We start from the raw sequence: 19,531 nt of genomic DNA on the forward strand, positions 1-19,531 counted from the left end.
GACAGATGTTCGTCTCAGTTGAAAACAAAGGACGGTCAAATAGGCGTCCGGAGGTGAAACCCTAGCTGTTTGGCTCGGGGCGACGGCTCTTCTGCAGTCATCTTCTGTAATCTGATTGCTTTAATTCTGTTGCAGTTGGGGTTTGCTGAATTTAAGAGACATTATACTCACTACTGGGCCGGGCGTTTCCTCAAGCAGCCGTAATTCAGGACACTTTGTTGACAAACACGTAGAAGAAACAGTATAGTTTATTATAACTATAACCGTAGCCCATAACTCAGAAACAATAGTGTGTCATTTTGCCAAAACCGCAGATGAAATCATGTGTTTGTTTAGGTGCAGTTGGCTTTTCAGGCTTTTACAGGGTCAGCTTTCAGTTTTTGTAAAGGATGTTTCAAAATGACTTTGGCCAAGTGACTACTGCCCTTCAGAAGTCTTGATTCCTCAAGTTTTTAAGTTGTGCCTAGTTCTTGTTTTGGGTAACAATGTGTCAAAAAGGCTGGTTGGAAAGGGAATGAGCGACTTGAGCCGAGAGAGAGATAGAGAGAGAAAAAGAGTAAGAGAGAGAGAATGCGTGTTGAATTCGCTGCCCTTCCTCAGGAAATATCTGTGGCGTAGGCTGAATGCAGCAGGGGAGATTGCGAGCGTGAGATTTTGGCTCTGGTTTTGCGCTATCCTACACACTCTGGCTCACACTATGAAAGCAGGGTCAAATATCAGCATACCACACACACACACACTACACACACACACACACACTACCAGTGGAGAATGGCATCAACACATATGGGCTCAGAAGGGCATTGTTTCATAGTGGGTTTGTTGGCACGGCGTGGCGTTGTAGTGTTTTCCCTGTGGAAGGTGGGTGCTGATGTCATACTGGATCTGGGATATTCAGCATGAATCATGTATATTCACGTTGACGCAAGATACATTTTGTTTGATTATGAATGGAAATAATCGGGTTGTTTAGAGAAGTATGTAGTACTATTATTTTGGGGTAAAAGCAGTACTGAGCTTATGTAGCTTGGTAGCACATTAGTACTTTTATGTAGTCCTTTTAATTTTAAAGTGATACTGACATCAAAATCTGAACACTCCTATTGACAGGCTATGTTCCGAGTTGGAATGTGACCACGGAGAAATTCAGTGGCCAAAACAGCGCGTTTGCGGCCACTCAAGAGAGATCTGTGATTGACTGTAGATGGTGTCCAATGACAAATTGTGCCGGTGGATACGTAGACACCAGTCAATTTGCATATAAGGGTGTGTCCGTAGCGAGATGCTATAAAACCACGGAGAAGCCGTCCTTTCACCCCCCCCCCCCTGCTAGCTACTTGGCTCGAGTTTGTGCTATTTTGCTGAGACTTTATTATCGATCTTGCTACGACGTATTGCTATATCTATATATCTATCTGTCTGCCTATCTATCTAACAGTTATTTGCATCATCGAACATATTATTCGCCAAGTTGTATTGCACTGCCGTGCCATAGGCCTACCACCATTTTTTTCTACGGCAAGTGACGAGTGGTACCGAGCCCCACCCCTGCAAACACCCAGGAAGACAGTAGCCAATAGCTTTGAATTCATAAAACCACACCTATTTTCGGTTATGATTTGAACTCCCAATGTTAAAAAATGTGTTCAGAAAGGGCATGTCAGTCTCTCTTTAATGAACAGTTTTAGGAGAAGACTCGACCCGCTCCATTGTTCACATTGAGCGGACGTTATTTTTGAAAGGCAGCCTTTCCCAGACTTAAGTCATATTGTATATATGTGTATATATAGCGGCACGGTGGCGCAGTGGTTAGCGCAGTCGCCTCACAGCAAAAAGGTCCTGGGTTCCAACCCCGGGGTTGTCCAACCCTTGGGGGTCATCTCGGGTCGTCCTCTGTGTGGAGTTTGCATGTTCTCCCCGTGTCTGCGTGGGTTTCCTCCGGGTGCTCCGGTTTCCTCCCACAGTCCAAAGACATGTAGGTCAGGTGAATCGGCCGCACTAAATCGTCCCTAGGTGTGAAAGTGTTGGCCCTGTAATGGTCTGGCGGCCTGTCCAGGGTGTCTCCCCGCCTGCCGCCCAATGACTGCTGGGATAGGCTCCAGGATCCCGCGACCCTGAATTTGGATTAGTGGCTTGGATAATGGATGGATGGATGGATAGCTGAAGATTGTTGTGTTGTGTTGTTATTCTATGCTACATACACTGAGAGAGCCACGAAACTGGAGTCAAATTCCATGTTTGTGCGAACCTACATGGCCTGATTGTGATTCTGATATGTTTTCTTGTACTGAACTGTTTTCTCGTAATGAACCCATTCACTTTTGTCTGTGTCCTCAGGTTTGTATTCAACAAAAGGTCGGTCGGCAGCACCCACTCCTCTCATGGTAATTTGTCGCAGGGGTCCGTCACTTCCTATGACGTGCTGAGCGGAGACGAGGTGGACAGTCCGCTCCACTCCCAGCCTGGGAAGAATGGTGAGGAGATGTCCAACAGCACTACAGACATACAAGGTGCACACACTCATGCAAAACATCCATGCAAAACATCCATGCGCAGTTCAGCTGAGATGAAAAATCTCAAAATTTAAAACAATTGAGGTTCGCCAATATTTTCACCGTCACTATAGTTCGTTGTAAACTGGAAGATTAAGTCTTAAAGATGCTACAAGGAGTTTTTCCACTGATTATTTATCAATCTCGATTTAATTCTGATGCCTCTGTCTGACCGGTACACAGACAGGATACATAGCCACAATCAGAGATGCCACCCCATCGCTGTATGTTTCGCAAATACCTGTTTTTCCAAAATACTACTACATCTCTCACACTCTCATACAAGCAACCAGAGGAAGAGTGTAGATCCTTGCGACAACAGGCAACACTTGGGCAAAATTAAGTCCTTCGTCTGCAAAACACTACCACTTTAGTCCACAGGGGCTTGCAGAGTCAACAAAAATCCAAAACTCTTGATAGCAGCTTTAAAAAAAAAAGCTATAACTACTTTATGAAATGTTTGGTTGTACAAAAATTTAAAAAGGTAAAAAAGGAAGGAAGTACTTAGTAGGTAAAGTAGGCCTGTGGTAGACAGAGAGAGAAGACAGACAGAGTAAGACATATTTGGTACTCTGAACTTTAGCATTATTTATTAATGATCGTAAGGTGAGTTAAATGGCTGTACCGTGTTGTGGAAACTGGTTAAGCCCAAAAATTGTCAACTTGTGGCGAAATTCGCCGTTTTGAATCCAGAATAGGTCACCTATATGATTCATGCAGATCCTTCGAGAAATAATCGGTACACGGGGTAAGGCATTCATTAAGCCACCCTTACCTGAGGGATAGTGGGTGTAGATCGGTGTAGTGTTCGGGGACTCGTCGTTCTCCAGCGACCCCTCTGGCCCATCCAGGCGCCTGCAGCCAAGCAACTGAAAGCATTCTCCCTACGTCTCCTTCGCGGCCTGAAGGTGATGCAATCCATGCGAGGCTTCATCGTGTAAAATAGCGAGAGCAGCCGACACGAGTTTGAAGGAAGCTGGTGTTACGACGATCCCCTTCCTGTGGAAACGTGAGCCAGGGGAGTTATTCGACAAGAGTTCCGGCCATATGCCATTGGGTTAATTGGGTGGGATAAGGGGAAAAACTAGAAATAAATTTATTTTAAAAAAAGAAGAAGAAATAATTGGTAATTTGGGGCGAGGGGGGGGGGGGGGTTGAGAGCCTGGCTACTCAAAGCACCTTCCATAGAAAGACGATGGCATGAACATCTGATGCTGTGGATGCGTGTTTGGATGCACGTGTATTGACTGTCCACAAAAGGCAGCAGCCAATCAATTCGCCAGTCACAGCAAAGCGCAAGCCCAGAACCACCGGTCTGTGTCGTGCTGTGTTGTTTTCGGAAAAAGCCAGAATGAAGTTGCCAAAGTGGCGCGTGCCCGCTGCGAAACTACAGAGAAGGTGTCAGCTGAACACCGAAAAACACCTACGAGTTAGAAAGTCTGAGGTACGACATTAGATTGGAGGAAGCAGTAATTGTTTGCAAGCTGGATAACATTGTTCAGGGGGGATGTCAGGTACGGGGGAGGTGGACCGCACACTCGAAGAACATCCGGTCAGCAAGAACCACTCACAAATGTCCACGGAGAAGTGATGGCAGCAGAGCAAGTATGGCTGCCAACCATCTGGCAGTGCTCGAGAGAGAGAGAGAGAGAGGCAGATGGCTGAAGAGGAGAAGAGGGCAAGGCTGAGGCATATGGCAAAACAGTGAAAGTGGGCCCTTGAGACACTGGTCCAGGCCAAGAAGGAAAAATAAGGATGGACTCCTCTAGCCCTGTCCACACCAGACCTAAAGCATAGGATGCTCTTTCATACTCACACTTGTCATTTTTCTTCTCACAGTTTAACATGGTTTCTGGCATAGCGTAGATAAGGAGAGTAACAATTTTGAAAATAGTTGTGGGCGTCCGGGTGGCGTGGCGGCCTATTCCGTTGCCTACCAACACGGGGAGCGGTAGTTCGAATCCCCGTGTTGCCTCCGTCTTAGTCGGGCATCCCTACAGACACAACTGGCCGTGTCTACGGGTGGGAAGCCGGATGTGGGTATGTGTCCTGGTCGCTGCACTAGCGCCTCCTCTGGTCGGTCAGGGGGCCTGTTCGGGGGGGGGACAGCGTGATCCTCCCACGCGCTACGTCCCCCTGGCGAAACTCCTCACTGTCAGGTGAAAAGAAGCGGCTGGCGACTCCACATGTATCGGAGGAGGCATGTGGTAGTCTGCAGCCCTCCCCGGATTGGCAGAGGGGGTGGAGCAGTGACCGGGACGGCTTGGAAGAGTGGGGTAATTGGCCAGATACAACTGGGGAGAAAGGGGGGGGGGACTACCCTTTGTAAATGTGAGCATATCATATGTAAAGGTACTTAATAAATTAATACTTTCTACTTTATTTTGCTCAATCTTGTAATTCTGTTAGCTTGTGACCTTCACCAGGCAAAAGACAACAGAAATGAGCATTTAGCAGCTTATATATATATATATATATATATATATATATATATATATATATAAAACTAAAAAAAAAACTCCAGGGGAGCTTACGCCTGGACCCGCTTCTGTGTTTTTCTCTTCTCACACATCCTTCTCACCCTTTTCACCCTTAACCAGTCTACATGCCTGGTATGTGCTGTTGATAGCACGGGTGTTGTGTGTGTGTGTGTGTGCGTGTGCGTGCGTGCACAAAATTAGCCTGCAACCCGGCCTTTACACATCTGATGGGGACTTACCCTGTGTCTTTGACTCATCAAAGTTTCACAAAGTAAACTATTTTGAGCTGTTCCTCGGTTGTTGTTTTTTTTTTTTCTGCTTTCAAAACAACGGAAAATGTCACTGACAGTTTAACTGACAGAATTGTTACCTGCCTTTCAGTTAGATTTGAATTGCTGTTTTTGTGCTTCGCGTTTGTAACTGGTGGTCTTTGTGGTCTCCCGCAGCACTGAGAGGCCAGGCCACGCTGCGAGCCTGGGCCTCAGGTAGTCAGGGCAGCCAGGGGGGGATGTGCAGTGACTCGGAGAGCGCTGGAGGCAGCAGTGAGTCCCGCTCCATGGACTCCCCCACTGCCAGCCCAGGTAGGAGGATTTTGTTCCATTGTTTAGAACTGTTCACGGTTAAACACAAGAGGTGAACTACAGTCTGTTTATAAAAATGTCCAATCTGGGGCATCCAGGTGGTGTGGCGGTCTATTCTGTTGCCTGCCAACATGGGGATTGCCGGTTCGAATCCCCGTGTTACCTCCGGCTTGGTTGGGTGTCCCTACAGACACAATCGGCCACGTCTGCGGGTGGGAAGCCGGATGTGGGTGTGTGTCCTGGTCGCTGCACTAGCGCCTCCTCTGGTCGATCGGGATGCCTGCTCACTGGGGAGGGGGAACTGGGGGGAATAGCGTGATCCTCCCACGCGCTACATCCCCCTGGCGAAACTCCTCACTGTCGGGTGAAAAGAAGCGGCTGGCGACTCCACATGTATCGGAGGAGGCATGTGGTAGTCTGCAGCCCTCCCCGGATCAGCAGAGGGGGGGGGGGGGGACAGCGACCGGGGTTTGGAAGAGTGGGGTAATTGGCAAAAAGTACAACTGGGGAGAAAAAGGGGGGAAATCCCCCCCCCCAAAAAAAAGTCCAGTCCAAAAAAAGTCAATATCTCAGTCACAACTGAATTGACAAAATGGTTTTAAGTCAGGTTTAACACCGACGTATGACGTAACACAAAACAACACAACACAATAAAATCTGATTAACCCCGATGCAAAAAAAAATGTCATTGTGGTGACAGTAAAAATGGTCAGCTGACTTCATCCTATATCTTGCAAATCCACACTTTGGTAGCCGTCTATCTAATGCTGACATTATTGTGATACAGCCCTTCTACTTTGTTCAACTTCCTCTGTTGCACACCGGACCATTGTGCTCCCGCTCACTCACTACACTTCTCTCTTCAGCTGAACAACAATATCACTAGACAGCACTCAATGCTGAATGTTATTTAGAGCGCTGTGTACAGATCTTATTACACGTGCATGTGGTAAGTCTGTACTGATAATCTCTGTCATCTCTCCATACATATATATATATATATATATATATATATATATGCGCTGTGTATTTATTTTGCTTCTTGTAATAGTAATTCTGGTTTTCCGTTCATGCTTAAAGGCGATTTCAAACGTCGGCTGCCTCGAACCCCTTCCACCGGCACCATGTCCTCTGCTGACGACCTGGACGAGAGAGAGCCACCATCTCCCTCCGACAACGGTAAGAGTTTTGTGTGTGTGTGGGGGGGCGGGGGGGGTGGGGGGGTTGTTTTTGTCTGTGAGAGCATTACCTCAGTCCTAAGCAATCACATGTTTTGTGTGTGTGTGTGTGTGTGTCTTTGGTTACATACTACGGAACACATTATTTGTATGTTCCCGAGTGCATTTTGTGCGTTTCCATTAGTGAGAGGGGGAAGTGGAGGAAGCCATGCACTGCACACCCTGCCACACACACGGGGCTTTTCTACATCTGTGTGTGAGGGCCTCTGCTCACATCAAATGTTTTTGCACTCTCCGTGATTCCACGGGGGGGGGGGTGTTGGTTTTGGCACGGGTCCCCAGCTCACAGTTCCCGCCTCGATGCTGACCTCTCCCTGCAGTCGACCGGGTTATTTTTATTTTCACATTGTGTTTTGAGGCATCGGGATTTCGAGCTTGTCAGTTTGACCCATTTTTTTCCCCTCTAATTCTGCTTCACGTTATGAAGAGTTGAGGTGTGTGGTCTGTGTGCGGTCGTGTCACTGGAGGAGTTATTGGTACGCGTCGAAGGATGCTGCTGGAGCTGCTGTTTGCAGGGCTCAGTTACAGTAACAAGGGCTTTGACATTTCTGAAGCGTTTCTCCGGTGAGCAGCTGCCATCATCCAGGTCTGGTAGCAGTTCCTCACAGGGGCTTAATTTTCTCTGATTCTGTTGTGAATTGTGGTGTAGGTCTGTCTAGCTGAATGGAAGGAAAAGGATTTTCATGCATAATGGAATAGAAGATATGTAAAATTTGATGCTGCCACGTCATTTATTTATTTTTATTTTTTCAATAGGCTGATTTATCGTGCACACCAAACTATTATAGACAAGCGGTATTGGAGGAATAAATATGTATACAGGAAATTCCACATGCTGTGTGAAATGTTTTGATCCATTAAAGGTCTTCGGGTGTCTGGGTAGCGTAGCGGTCTAGTCCGTTGCCTACCAACACAGGGATCGCTGGTTTTACCCCCGGCTTAGTCAGGCGTCCCTACAAGACAGTTGGCTGTGTCTGCGGGTGGCAAGCCGGATGTGGGTGTGTGTCCTGGTTGCTGCACTAGCCTCCTCTGGTCGGTCGGGGCGCCTGTTCGGGGGGGAGGGGGGACTGGGGGGGGGATAGCGTGATCCTCCCACGCGCTACGTCCCCCTGGTGAAACTCCTCACTGTCAGGTGAAAAGAAGCAGCTGGCTACTCCACGTGTATGGGAAGAGGCATATGGTAGTCTGCACCCCTCCCCAGATCGGCAGAGAGGGTGGAGCAGTGACCGGGACAGCTCGAGGGTGGGGTAATTGGCCGGATACAAGTGTGTAGAAAAAGAGAGGGAAAAAACCCCAAAACAAAACCCATTAAAGGTCTTCATCAGAAGCTGGTGGAACTTAGCTGATTGAAAAGTTGATTGTGTCAATAAACTTAACAGATTGCATTTTTCTGGGCAGGGGGCATAAGGTCAGGGGTGCCGCCAGGGATTTTGCGCCCCTATAAAGAATATGACTGAGCGCCCTTTATTTATTTGATTAATCAAATAATTATTTTATTATTTTCCTGAATTCTCTAAACATCAAACCCCTTCCTCTACCTTCATCCCATGCTACCAGCTTGCCCAACAATCCCCTCATCAACAGCTTTTCCAATAAGGGGTCCGTCTTCTTAATTTGACAACTTAACATATGAAATGCTCTTAACAAAAAGGAATGTGATACCACCATAGCCCAGATTGGACCTGTGGGCTCTTTCCTGTGGATCTCTCCTTCCTGTGGATCACGAATCAGAGAGGTCTTCGACAAGATCTGGCCATATGCCATTGGGTAATCGGGTGGGATAAGGGGAAAAACTAGAAATAAATGTATAAATATATATGTAATTTTTTTTTACAAACAAACCCTTTCAATGTACGTTTTAAATCATTATGTCATTTTAATAACACTTCTGAAGAATGACTGATTTTTTTGTAAAACTGATTTATTTATTTTTCTTTTCAATATTTTTTGAGCACCGTTCTGGCACCCCCTCTAGTCTGGCGCCCTTAGAATCCTCATAACATTATACCTACTTACGGCGCGGCGCCGCTGTTTCTGGGTACGTTAGTTGGTCCGTTCTTTCACTCTAGTTAGTGAGTGTCCTTGTTTACGTCCTCTGTGTGTGTTTTTTTCCAGGTCTAGCAGAGATGGTGACAGAGACGGCCAGTTCTCCTGGTCCTTTCCGCAATGCCCAGATGTCCAAGGCTGCCCAAACCCACAAGCTGAGGAAGCTGCGGGCCCCGTCGAAGTGCAGGGAGTGTGACAGTCTGGTGGTGTTCCATGGTGCCGAGTGTGAGGAGGTACACACACACACACACACTTAATTTATCTGCAGAAAGTTTCATGAGGGAGCACAGTCGCCTCACAGCAAGAAGGTCCTGGGTTCGAGCCCTGGGGTAGTCCAACCTTGGGGGTCGTCCCGGGTCGTCCTCTGTGTGGAGTTTGCATGTGCTCCCTGTGTCTGTGTTGGTTTCCTGCGGGTGCTCCGGTTTCCTCCCACAGTCCAAAGACATGTAGGTCAGGTGAATTGGCCATACTAAATTGTCCCTAGGTGTGAATGTGTGTGTCGGCCCTGTGATGTCCTGGCGGCCTGTCCAGTGTGTCTCCCCGTCTGTCACCCAATGACTACTGGTATAGGCTCCAGCATCCCCGGGACCCTGAGAGCAGGATAAGCGGTTTGGATAATGGATGAAAGGTTGAATGAAGTCAGGTGTTAATACAGATTAGCGGGGCATGAAATTAACTTTGCCAGCCGCAGTAGCTTGTGAATTCACGAAGCTCAATTGGTAATAAATTATAGCAGCCAAAGCAGTTTATAAGATTGAGTTGAGACTGAATGAAAGTTACAGGTTGAGCATTTGTGAGAGTAGTTCACTCCCTATTCCTATTTTTAAGTGATGTCTCATCTATTTACTTTCTATCCATCACTTTTTTTTTTCTCAGAACGTATTGCCTCAGATGTGTGTATAAGTGTTGTGTCTTTTCTCGCTCTTCCTGGTCAGTGTTCGCTGGCTTGCCATAAGAAGTGTCTGGAGACATTGGCCATCCAGTGTGGCCATAAGAAGCTCCAGGGCCGACTACATTTGTTCGGTATCGACTTTGCCCAGGCTGCGAAGAACAGCCCGGATGGAGTTCCTTTCATCATCAAGAAGTGCACTTCTGAGATCGAGAGCAGAGCGCTCAACATCAAGGTAAACTGACACTGAGTTTAGAGCCACGCCCGCAGAATCTCTCTAAAAAAACAAGAACAGTCCAATAGACAGGTTGTGTACAGTTCACATGATTATGTCTATCAGTCCATGTTTCAGTCTGGATGTCCTCCTCAAGACAAACCACGTAAAGAAAATGAATGTCAAAACACAACACTGGTTACAGAGATGTTTTGGTTGCTCCTTCATGTTATGATCTCTGACCAATCTTCTACAAAATACTAGAACTTGTGAATTTAGAAAAGTAACCTCCTTCTTCCCTAACAGGGTATTTACCGTGTGAATGGTGCCAAGTCGCGTGTGGAGAAGCTGTGTCAGGCTTTCGAGAACGGCAAGGAACTGGTGGAGCTGTCTGACCTCTCACCTCATGACATCAGCAATGTCCTCAAGCTTTACCTGAGACAGGTGAGCCTCACACGGTACTAAGACATTAGAGGGTGGGTGCCCCCCCCCCCCGAAAATGTTTTTCATTACACCTTCTAGGTAAATTAAGCTTTCTGTTTTATGTATATGGTCAAACACATGTCCCTTTCATGTTTTTGATTCCCATATGAATGTAATCCATTATTATCATTATTATTATTATCATTATCATTATAACATGTGGCCATCCATCATTTTCTAGTTGCCACATCAACTTGTGGTAATCGGGGAGCTAGTCATCTCTTTTTTTCTGTTGATTTTTTTCCGTATTCTTTTACTTTCACATGTGCTACTCTTTAGTACAACTTTTCAGTTAGTACACACTATAGCAGACACAGTATTAAAGCCATAATGACCTTACATTCTTTACCCATAGTTCCATAGTCTGTCATTACTACTGATGTGGCTTAGCTGGTCCTTGCAGTTAACTTACTAACTGTCATAGCCACAATTGTAGTGAAGAATGCAGTCTTAGGTATTGTATACTGATTTGAGACATATATTAGTTGTGCGTTATTAGTATTCTTTGTAAAAGGTGCTCTTAACTTGATTTTTTTTTTTCCATTCATCTTATCGTGAGCCTTCATTTTTTTAAAAAATTGTAACCGCATTATTTCCAATCTGCATGCAGCTGCCAGAGCCTCTGATCCTCTATCGATACTACAACGACTATATTGGCATGGCCAAGGAGTGCCAGAGAGTGTTGGTGGAGGAGGCTGACGCAGCCAGAAGAGCCCAGACAGAAGACAGGCAGGGGGGCCTCAGCATTCAGCTCAACAGGGTGATCTTCAAGATCCGAGACCTGCTCCGGCAGCTTCCCCAGGCCCACTACAGGACCCTGCGCTTCCTCATTGCTCACCTGAACAGGTAGGTGTCAAACAAATACACATGGCTATACTGCAAAAAAAAAAATCTGCCATCATGTCAATTAAATATATTTTGTCTTAAAATCATTTGGGTAGCGTAGCGGTCTGTTCTGTTGCCTACCAGCATGAGGATCGCTGGTTCGAATCCCCACGTTACCTCTGGCTTGGTTGAGCATCCCTACAGACACGATTGGCTGTGTCTGCGGGTGGGAAGCCGGATCCTGGTCGCTGCACTAGCGCCTCCTCTGGTCAGGGCGCCTGTTTGGGGGGGGGGGGGGGGGGGGGGCTGGAGGGAATAGCGTGATCCTCCCACGTGCTACGTCCCCCTGATGAAACTCCTCACTGCCAGGTGAAAAGAAGTGGCTGGTGACTCCACATGTGTCGGAGGAGGCATGTGGTAGTCTGCAGCCCTCCCCGGATCGGCAGAGGGGGTGGAGCAGCGACCAGGATGGCTCGGAAGAGTAGGATAATTGGCCAGGTACAATTGGGGGGAAAAAAGGGGGGGAAATCCCCCCCCTCCAAAAAAAACCCCATTCTATTGTTGAAACGCGTTAGAAAAAATGTCTGCCACAGGGGGAGTCATTCACTTTGCTTTTTTCTAGTGTTAATTTTTTTGAGGATGTTTTGGAAACAAGTGATACTCATTTGAAATAAATCATATTATTTCACTTATAAAAGTTTTTTATTTGGAAATAAGTGAAATGATCTCAGCAAATTTTATTCCCATTTTAAGAAAAAAATTATTTTTAACAGCCAGTGATAAATTACATAACTGGTTAAAATGGTTTTCAGGGAAGTCCTCGCTCACAATTTCCTTCAGCTGCTGTCTGCACATGTCGCCAGTGTTGAGCTAAAAAATGAACTTCCGCATAACAAACTTACAGACGTGGACACAGGACCTGCACTTCCTCATAGCAGAGGGGAAGAAACAAGAAGTACAAATGACTTGTACACTGCAACTAACCCCATAGCCCTAGTATTCAGTGAACACTTACAGCCCTGCTATTAATAATCACTAATACCTGAAATAACACTGTTGTGAGTCAAACCCGTCGTCCATCTCTGCTCACCCAGAGTGACCGAGCAAGCGGAGGAAAACAAGATGACGGCCAGCAACTTGGGCATCATCTTTGGCCCCACTCTGATCAAGCCAAGGCAGGCGGATGCTGAGGTGTCGCTGTCCTCCCTGGTGGACTATCCGTACCAGGCCCTGATGGTGGAGCTGCTGGTGCGCCACTTCCACATGATCTTTGACGTGTCCCCCCTGTCCCCCTCCGGCCTTTCCTCGTCTGTCCATGCCTCCCCCAGGCTCACCCCCCAGGAGAAGGAGCAGAGGCTTAGCAGGCACTCCACTTCACTGTTGGACATCAAGGAGGTGAGGAGGGGGTTTGTGGTGGTTCAAGATTTATGGGTTCTAGAACACGTTCCAGAGTGTCTATCAGAAAGAATCTGTGAAAGATCAAAGAAATGATCATTCTCTCTGTTATAGATGTTTGGGAAAATTTTCATCCAAGGAAAGTTCTGGGCCTTGCTCTGGGCCTTAATGTGGGCCTCGCTCCACAATTATTGTTCTACAGTATTGATATTAAATGCTAATGCTAAGTTGATATGAGCTTAATATGAGGTAAGAGGAAATGTGTTGTGCATAGTATGTGTTCCAAACAGAAAACAAGAGAAAAATAGTTCCAACCTATTATATTTATTTTATATTTAGAGTCCGTTAAAATTCCTCCACTTAATTTAACACCAACATTCAGTTCAACTAAATACAATGCAAGAAATTAACCAAAGCGATAGTTTCTAGTTGTCAGCTGGGCTTCACGTCCCAGAGGACACACACACACAGTGAGAGAAATTCATGAGAACTTTATTAATTTCTCTTGTGCAATTTCGTTGCAGAATGCTAAAGTCTATAAACGACACTCATCAGTGATTCCCTCCTCTCATATCCTGGATGAGGTTCAGGAGGTCCAGCCAGGGACTGATAGAAGAGCGCTTTCAGCTTTGGATGGACTCAACGGGGTCCAAGCATCTGATGCTGTTGATATTCAGAGGTCAACGCTGGTGTTTGGTCGGCCCAGTCCCAATGTCCCCTCCACCTCTGAGCCCCTGAAAGTGCAGCTACGCACACAGCGCTCCAGGCTCCTGTCTCGACCAATCAGCATGCCCCTGGAGCGACTGCCCACTCCTGCCCAGGTCAGCGAGAGGAATAGTCGCAACGCTGCTAATGCTGATGCTAATGCTAGCCCTAACCGGAGGGATCCAACCCCAGACACAATACAGGAGATGGTTGAGCCAGAGAAAGCTCGCCCTGGTGGCTCATCCAGGGTTAGCACCTACTTCATTACGCCCTTCATCGACACGCAGGCAATGCAGAGGAGGACTTGGGACAGGAAGTACAAGCACTACGATGTCACTCCCAGGACAGCCATGATAGTTGCCAACCTGCCACCAGCCGGCTCCGGATTACAACCGGTAAAACCTTTGACACCGGCTACTGCTGGATCAGCGCTGGTGTCTGCTCCATCTGGGATCACTACCACTAGTAGTGTTAGTACTATCTTCCCCAACAACCCTTATACGGTGTCAGTAAAACCTGTTTGGACGTCCAAAAAGGAGACTGACACAAATAACCCAGTCAGTGAACTTGTTTGTTCCTCAAACCTCCCAATTACATTCAGGCAGCCTAGGACTTTGCAGCCCCCACCCGGAACTTTCTACAAGCCCCCTGTCTCCACAGGCAGCAGGGCCAGGACACTTCCCAGTTGGACCACTACCATCACCTCCATCACCACCACCACAAACACAACCTCTTCTCAGGCCCCTACCAACACCACCCAGACAGTCACCGCCTCCCCTACCCACATCAGCCCCCCACAGACAATGCTCCAGGCACAGGACTCCGAAGATAGCTCTGGTGAACCTAAGGTCACAACCTCAACCTCCACAACCCTGTCACCCCCCCAGTCCCCGCCCCCAAGCAGTCCAGATGACCTGAGCCCCAGCGACGCAAAACCCGTCTACCAAAGACTGCGTCCTCGGCGGCTACAGGAGCTCGAACACAGAGAAGCCCACTTTGTCTGAACATAACAAAGCCAAAAACCTTTCCTTATGTTGTAAGTATGCGTGTATCTGTGCCATAGTGTATATTCAAAGAAAACACATATATGTTTGTTTGTTTGTTTGTTTTTAATTGGAGAAGGCCAGTGTGAGAGAGTTTAGGCCTGTGAAAATGAACCATAAAAGTGTTACATATGCTAATATATTCTCTGTTACATGTCAGAGTCAAAGCTGTCGGTCTCCCAAGGGTTTGAAACACGCATGTGGTGAAAATGAGAAGCCAGCGTGCTCGGTCGGAAGTGTTTTGAGTCACAGATTCTTTGCCAGTTTCTTTATTTTAAAGAACGTTTTGCCAGCCACAGGATTGACTCGTCTGTAAAGAGGGATTGTAAGCCTTATCTTTTTGTTGTTGTTTCAGTTATACAGTTATTAAGTACATGTACAGTAATTGATTTGTCATGAAATATTTTATTTTAACTACACAATGCACTTAACTCAATTCAGGTTCAAATTCCAATGTTACCGTTTAATGTTAAACTCTGTTTAGAAGGTATGGTGTTGTGCCCCCCCAGCAAAGTGTTTTTTAACATGGGGTATTTTTATCACGAGGGGATGCACTGTATAATACATGCAAGGAAATACTGCCAGTGAGTCCAGGCAACTAAGGGCTTGGTGAATTTGCATTCAGTCGATTTTGGTGGTGTGTCCACTGGAGGCCTGTTTTGCGATGTTTTCTATGGAAGGGTCGTGCTGTGAGCGCTCTCGACACGATGAGGGCACCCGATCTCTTTTTGGAGCCTAGCCGTGTGAGACCGCCACCTCCTTTCCAAGTTTAAACTACTTTGGTGGCGTCTGGGTGGCATGGCGGTCTATTCCGTTGCCTACCAACACGGGGATGGCTGGTTCAAATCCCCGTGTTGCCATCCGGCTCGGTCAGGCGTCCCTGCAGACACAATTGGCCGTGTCTGCAGGTGGGAAACCGCATGTGGGTATGTGTCCTGGTCGCTGCACTAGCGCCCCCTCTGGTTGGTTGGTTGGGGCGCCTGTTCGGGGAGGAGGGGGAACTGGGGGTGAATAGCGTGATCCTCCCATACGCTACGTCCCCCTGGTGAAACTCCTCACTGTCAGGTGAAAAGTAGCGGCTGGCAACTCCATGTGTATCGGAGGAGGCATGTGGTAGTCTGCAGCCCTCCCTGGATCGGCAGAGGGGGTGGAACAGCGACCGGGACGGCTCAGAAAATTGGGTAATTGGCTGGGTACAACTGGGGAGAAAAAGGAGGAAAAATCAACAACAAAAAAAAGTTTAAACTAGTTTAATGTCACTCCAAGTTCCAGCAGCCAATTAGAATCAAGGAGGGGCGGGACCAGAGAGGAAACGAACGCTAGATCTACTCTGTTGAAGAGAGGAGAAACAAAAACGCGGAACAAAAACAAATTGTGTTGATAGCTGACAACTGATTTTTATTTCGCATTTTATTTGCATATTGGCACAACATGAGAAGGAGTTTTTGTTTTTTTTATGTCAGGAAACTTTATTGCAGCATCTCCTCCCAGTACCCCTCAGCCAGTTTGCACATAACACTACCCAAACGCTCATCTCAACCACGACCTCCTTTGAAAGAGGTCTCTGGTGGACAAACGACCTCGCTCAGTGTGTTCAGTAGGCACGAGGCTGTAAGGGAAGAAACTTGGCCGCCTCAAAAATCACAAGAGCTCGCTTGATGACACGCCAGCTGTTTTCTCCTCTGCATTGCATGGGACAGAAGGGGCTGCGGTTGGGGAGGGGGAGGGAGAAGGTGAATGATAGCCAACAGTGCCTATAAAAAGTAATCCCTCCCTTGGATGTTTTTATGTTTTATTTTTTTACAACATTAAACCACAGTGGATTTCATTTGGCTTTTTTTTTTTTTTTAAACATGGATCAACAGAGAGGCTTTCATGTCGAAGTACAAACAGATCTACACAACGTGATCGAAATCAAATACAAGTACAAAACACAAAATAATTGGTTGTGTAAGTATTCGCCCTCTTTTAATGTGGCTCTCCTAAATCATGACTGGTGCAGCCAGTTGGTTTGGGTTGAATGGAGCTCACCTGTGTGGAGCCAAGATGTTTCAAGAGATTGTAGTATAATCCAGTTACTGGTGAGTCAGTATCCCGGCAAAGACTACACCGTGAAGACGAAACATGAAAATGTTATTGAAAAGCATAAGTCAGGGGATGGATACAAGGAAATTTCCCAGTTACTGAACCTCCCTTGGAGTATGTTTAGTCAACTATTAAGAAATGGAAAGAACATAGTTTTTGAGGACAGGCTACTCTGGCCAGATTTATAGCTGAACCGAGTGACCGTGCAAGAAGGGGACAGGTGAGGGAGGCCAACAGACCCATGACTCCTCTGAAGGAGGTACAGACTTCAGTGGCTGAGACGGGGGAGACGGTGCTGTGACTGGGTTCTTCACCAGTCGCAGCTGTATGGTAGAGTGACGAAAAGAAAGCCGCTGTCGGGACATCAAATCTCAGCTAAAAGTTGCCCAAAGGCATGTGGGAGACTCAGAAGTCAGCTGGAAGAAGGTCCTACGGTCTGATGAGACCAAAATTGAGCTTTTTGGCCATCAGATGAGATGCTGTGTGTGGCATAAAGCAAACTGCACATAACCGCAAGCACAGCATCCCCACCGTGGAGCACGGTGGTGGCGTGGCAGCGTCATGCTGCGGGGGATGTTTCTGCAGGAGGCCCGGGTAGGCTTCTAAAGGTAGAGGGTAAAAGGAATGCAGCAAAATACAGGGAAATCCTGGAGGAACACCCGATGCAGTCTGCAGCAGAACTGCAACTTGTGAGGAGATTTGTTTCCCAGCATGACACTGACCCCAAGCATACAGCCAAAGCTGCACACAAATGATTTAAAAACAACAACGTTAATGTCCTGGAGTCAGAGTCCAGACCGCAGTACAAATGAGAATATTTGGCTGGACTTGAAAAGGGCTCTTGATTCACGATCACCATGCAACCTGACAGAGCTCGGGCAGTTTAGAGCAAAGAAGAATTGGGGGGGGGGGTGCAGGGTCCAGATGTGCAAGGCTGATAGAGACCTATCCACACAGGCTCTCAAGGCTGCAATTGCTGCCAAATATGCAGGCACTTATGCAATCAATTACTTTGTGTTTAATAACCGTAATAAATTTAGATTAATTTGTCGAAATGTGTTTTCACTTTGAGATGTAAGTCTTTTGCTGTTGATCAGTGTCAGAAAAGCCAAATTAAATTCACTTTGAGTCAATGTTGTAAAACATGAAAACTTCCAAAGGGGGGTGGGGGTGAATACTTTTAAAAAAAATTCTTTTTACTTTTACCGCTATATCACTTGTTAATAGTACTGGCGTCAACACAATTATTCACCAAAACATCACAAAAAAGTTGCTAGTTTTGGGCGTCCGGGTGGCGTGGCGGCCTATTCCGTTGCCTACCAACACAGGGATCTTCGGTTCGAATCCCCGAGTTACCTCCGGCTTGGTCGGGCGTCCCTACAGACACAATTGGCCGCGTCTGCGGGAGGGAAGCCAGGTGTGGGTATGTGTCCTGGTCGCTGCACTAGCGCCCCCTCTGGTCGGTCGGGGCGCCTGTTCAGGGGGGAACTGGGGGGGAATAGCGTGATCCTCCCACGTGCCACATCCCCCTGGCGAAACTCCTCACTGTCAGGTGAAAAGAAGCGGCTGGCGACTCCACATGCCTCGGAGGAGGCATGTGTGGTAGTCTGCAGCCCTCCCCGGATCGGCAAAGGAGGTGGAGCAGCGATCGGGACGGCTCGGAAGAGTGGGGGTAATTGGCCAGGTACAATTGGGGAGGGGGGGGGAGTTGCAAGTTTTGTTCTCTAGTGACTTTTGAGGAGTGACGTCACTAACGGGGTATGAAAAGTCGCTGAATTGACGACAGCGAGCAGCTCACGGGCAGGCGAATAATAACACGTGACGTTTTTTCGTTTTCAGCCCTCTCAAGCCTCGCTGAACACGTTTAACCATAGAGCCCGATCAGCGTGTCATTCCTTTGCACCCCTTCCTCCCCTCCCTCCCTCCCCCATGGAGATGAACTAGTTTACTGTGACCGCGAGGGCGAGCGCGCGACTCGCTGTCCGGGTCCACGACTTCCTTCTTTGCATCTTAAAACGAGAAGTTCAACACTTTTTGCCTTTTTTTTTTTTTAAATGTAATCTTCTGATTGGTACATTTGTTTCAGTATGTCCGCCTCATGTATCTGTTTACGTTTTGTATTCATGTGTATTGTGTGTTTGTCACGGTATCGTTTTTTTTTTCTCTTCTCTCTCGTCCTATCAAATTATTGTGACGACACGGGAAAAGACGTGCAACACTTCTTGCTGCAAATTAAACATGTAGTTCAAACTCTCGTCGCTGCCTGGTGGAGATTGTGTTCCTCTCTGTCGTAAACCTGTTTTGGAAAGCTGTCAGGCTGTCAGCCGGTTTTGGATTTGTGACCTGAAGTTTTCATGACCCCCCCCGAGCCAGTGGTTTAACTTTGTTGCTGTAATTGTAATCTCTCATCACCTTTGTTTTGACTGCGATGGATCCGTTATCGCCGGTTTTGGCTCCGGGGCTTCCCTTCTTGCCTGTGCTTGCCGGCGTTCACCGCCCCAGCGCCGGAGCTACGCGGGGTTCCGCGTTAGCGACACGGTCGGGAGCTGCGAGCTTGTTAGCCACAGGGGTCCCCAATTACTTTTCATAGAGGGCCACTTTTAGGGCCACTTTTAAAACCACGGGCCACTCAATTTCCAGCAGCATGTTGTTCGTTAGTTAGTTTTGGTGTCGATACGCAAGTGAGAGGGGCTGGACTAGCCCACAAGGGGAAATGCGGGGTGGAATTGATAGTTACAAGGTAGCATTTCTTGTCGGATCGATTGCTGAAATTATGTTTGGAATAGTGTTCCCAAACAAAATGTGCAGAAATACCAGAAGGAAGAAACAATTTTTTATTTCCAAAAAAAATTTAAAGGTTTTTTTATTTTTTGGTAGGGAAATAAAAAAAAATTATTCCTTCTGGCATTTCTCCAAAAATTCTCGCGGCCCATAAATCAGCCCGTCACGGGCCGGACGTGGCCCGCGGGCCGCCTATTGGGGACCCCTGTTGTTA

General features: G+C 47.2%; 1 protein-coding gene across 6 annotated transcripts in view; it reads left to right on the forward strand.

Moving 5' to 3' along the window:
• LOC130123689 (rho GTPase-activating protein 29-like) overlaps positions 1-18,785 on the forward strand; it is a 57,013-nt gene extending 38,228 nt beyond the window's left edge. For 4 of the 6 annotated variants that reach the window (XM_056292941.1, XM_056292946.1, XM_056292944.1 and 1 more), the window contains 9 exons: positions 2,338-2,510; positions 5,479-5,613; positions 6,694-6,792; positions 8,967-9,130; positions 9,833-10,021; positions 10,307-10,444; positions 11,094-11,329; positions 12,403-12,703; positions 13,228-18,785. In XM_056292941.1, coding sequence (XP_056148916.1) covers positions 2,338-2,510; positions 5,479-5,613; positions 6,694-6,792; positions 8,967-9,130; positions 9,833-10,021; positions 10,307-10,444; positions 11,094-11,329; positions 12,403-12,703; positions 13,228-14,412 — 2,620 coding nt within the window. In that variant the 3' untranslated portion in view covers positions 14,413-18,785. The remainder of the gene's footprint in view (positions 1-2,337; positions 2,511-5,478; positions 5,614-6,693; positions 6,793-8,966; positions 9,131-9,832; positions 10,022-10,306; positions 10,445-11,093; positions 11,330-12,402; positions 12,704-13,227) is intronic. The other 2 variants (XM_056292942.1, XM_056292943.1) reach the window with 2 other exon arrangements.
• The last annotated feature ends 746 nt before the right edge of the window (positions 18,786-19,531 follow it).

This window comes from Lampris incognitus, chromosome 14 (genome assembly GCF_029633865.1).
Source record: "Lampris incognitus isolate fLamInc1 chromosome 14, fLamInc1.hap2, whole genome shotgun sequence".
Taxonomy (NCBI): domain Eukaryota; kingdom Metazoa; phylum Chordata; class Actinopteri; order Lampriformes; family Lampridae; genus Lampris; species Lampris incognitus.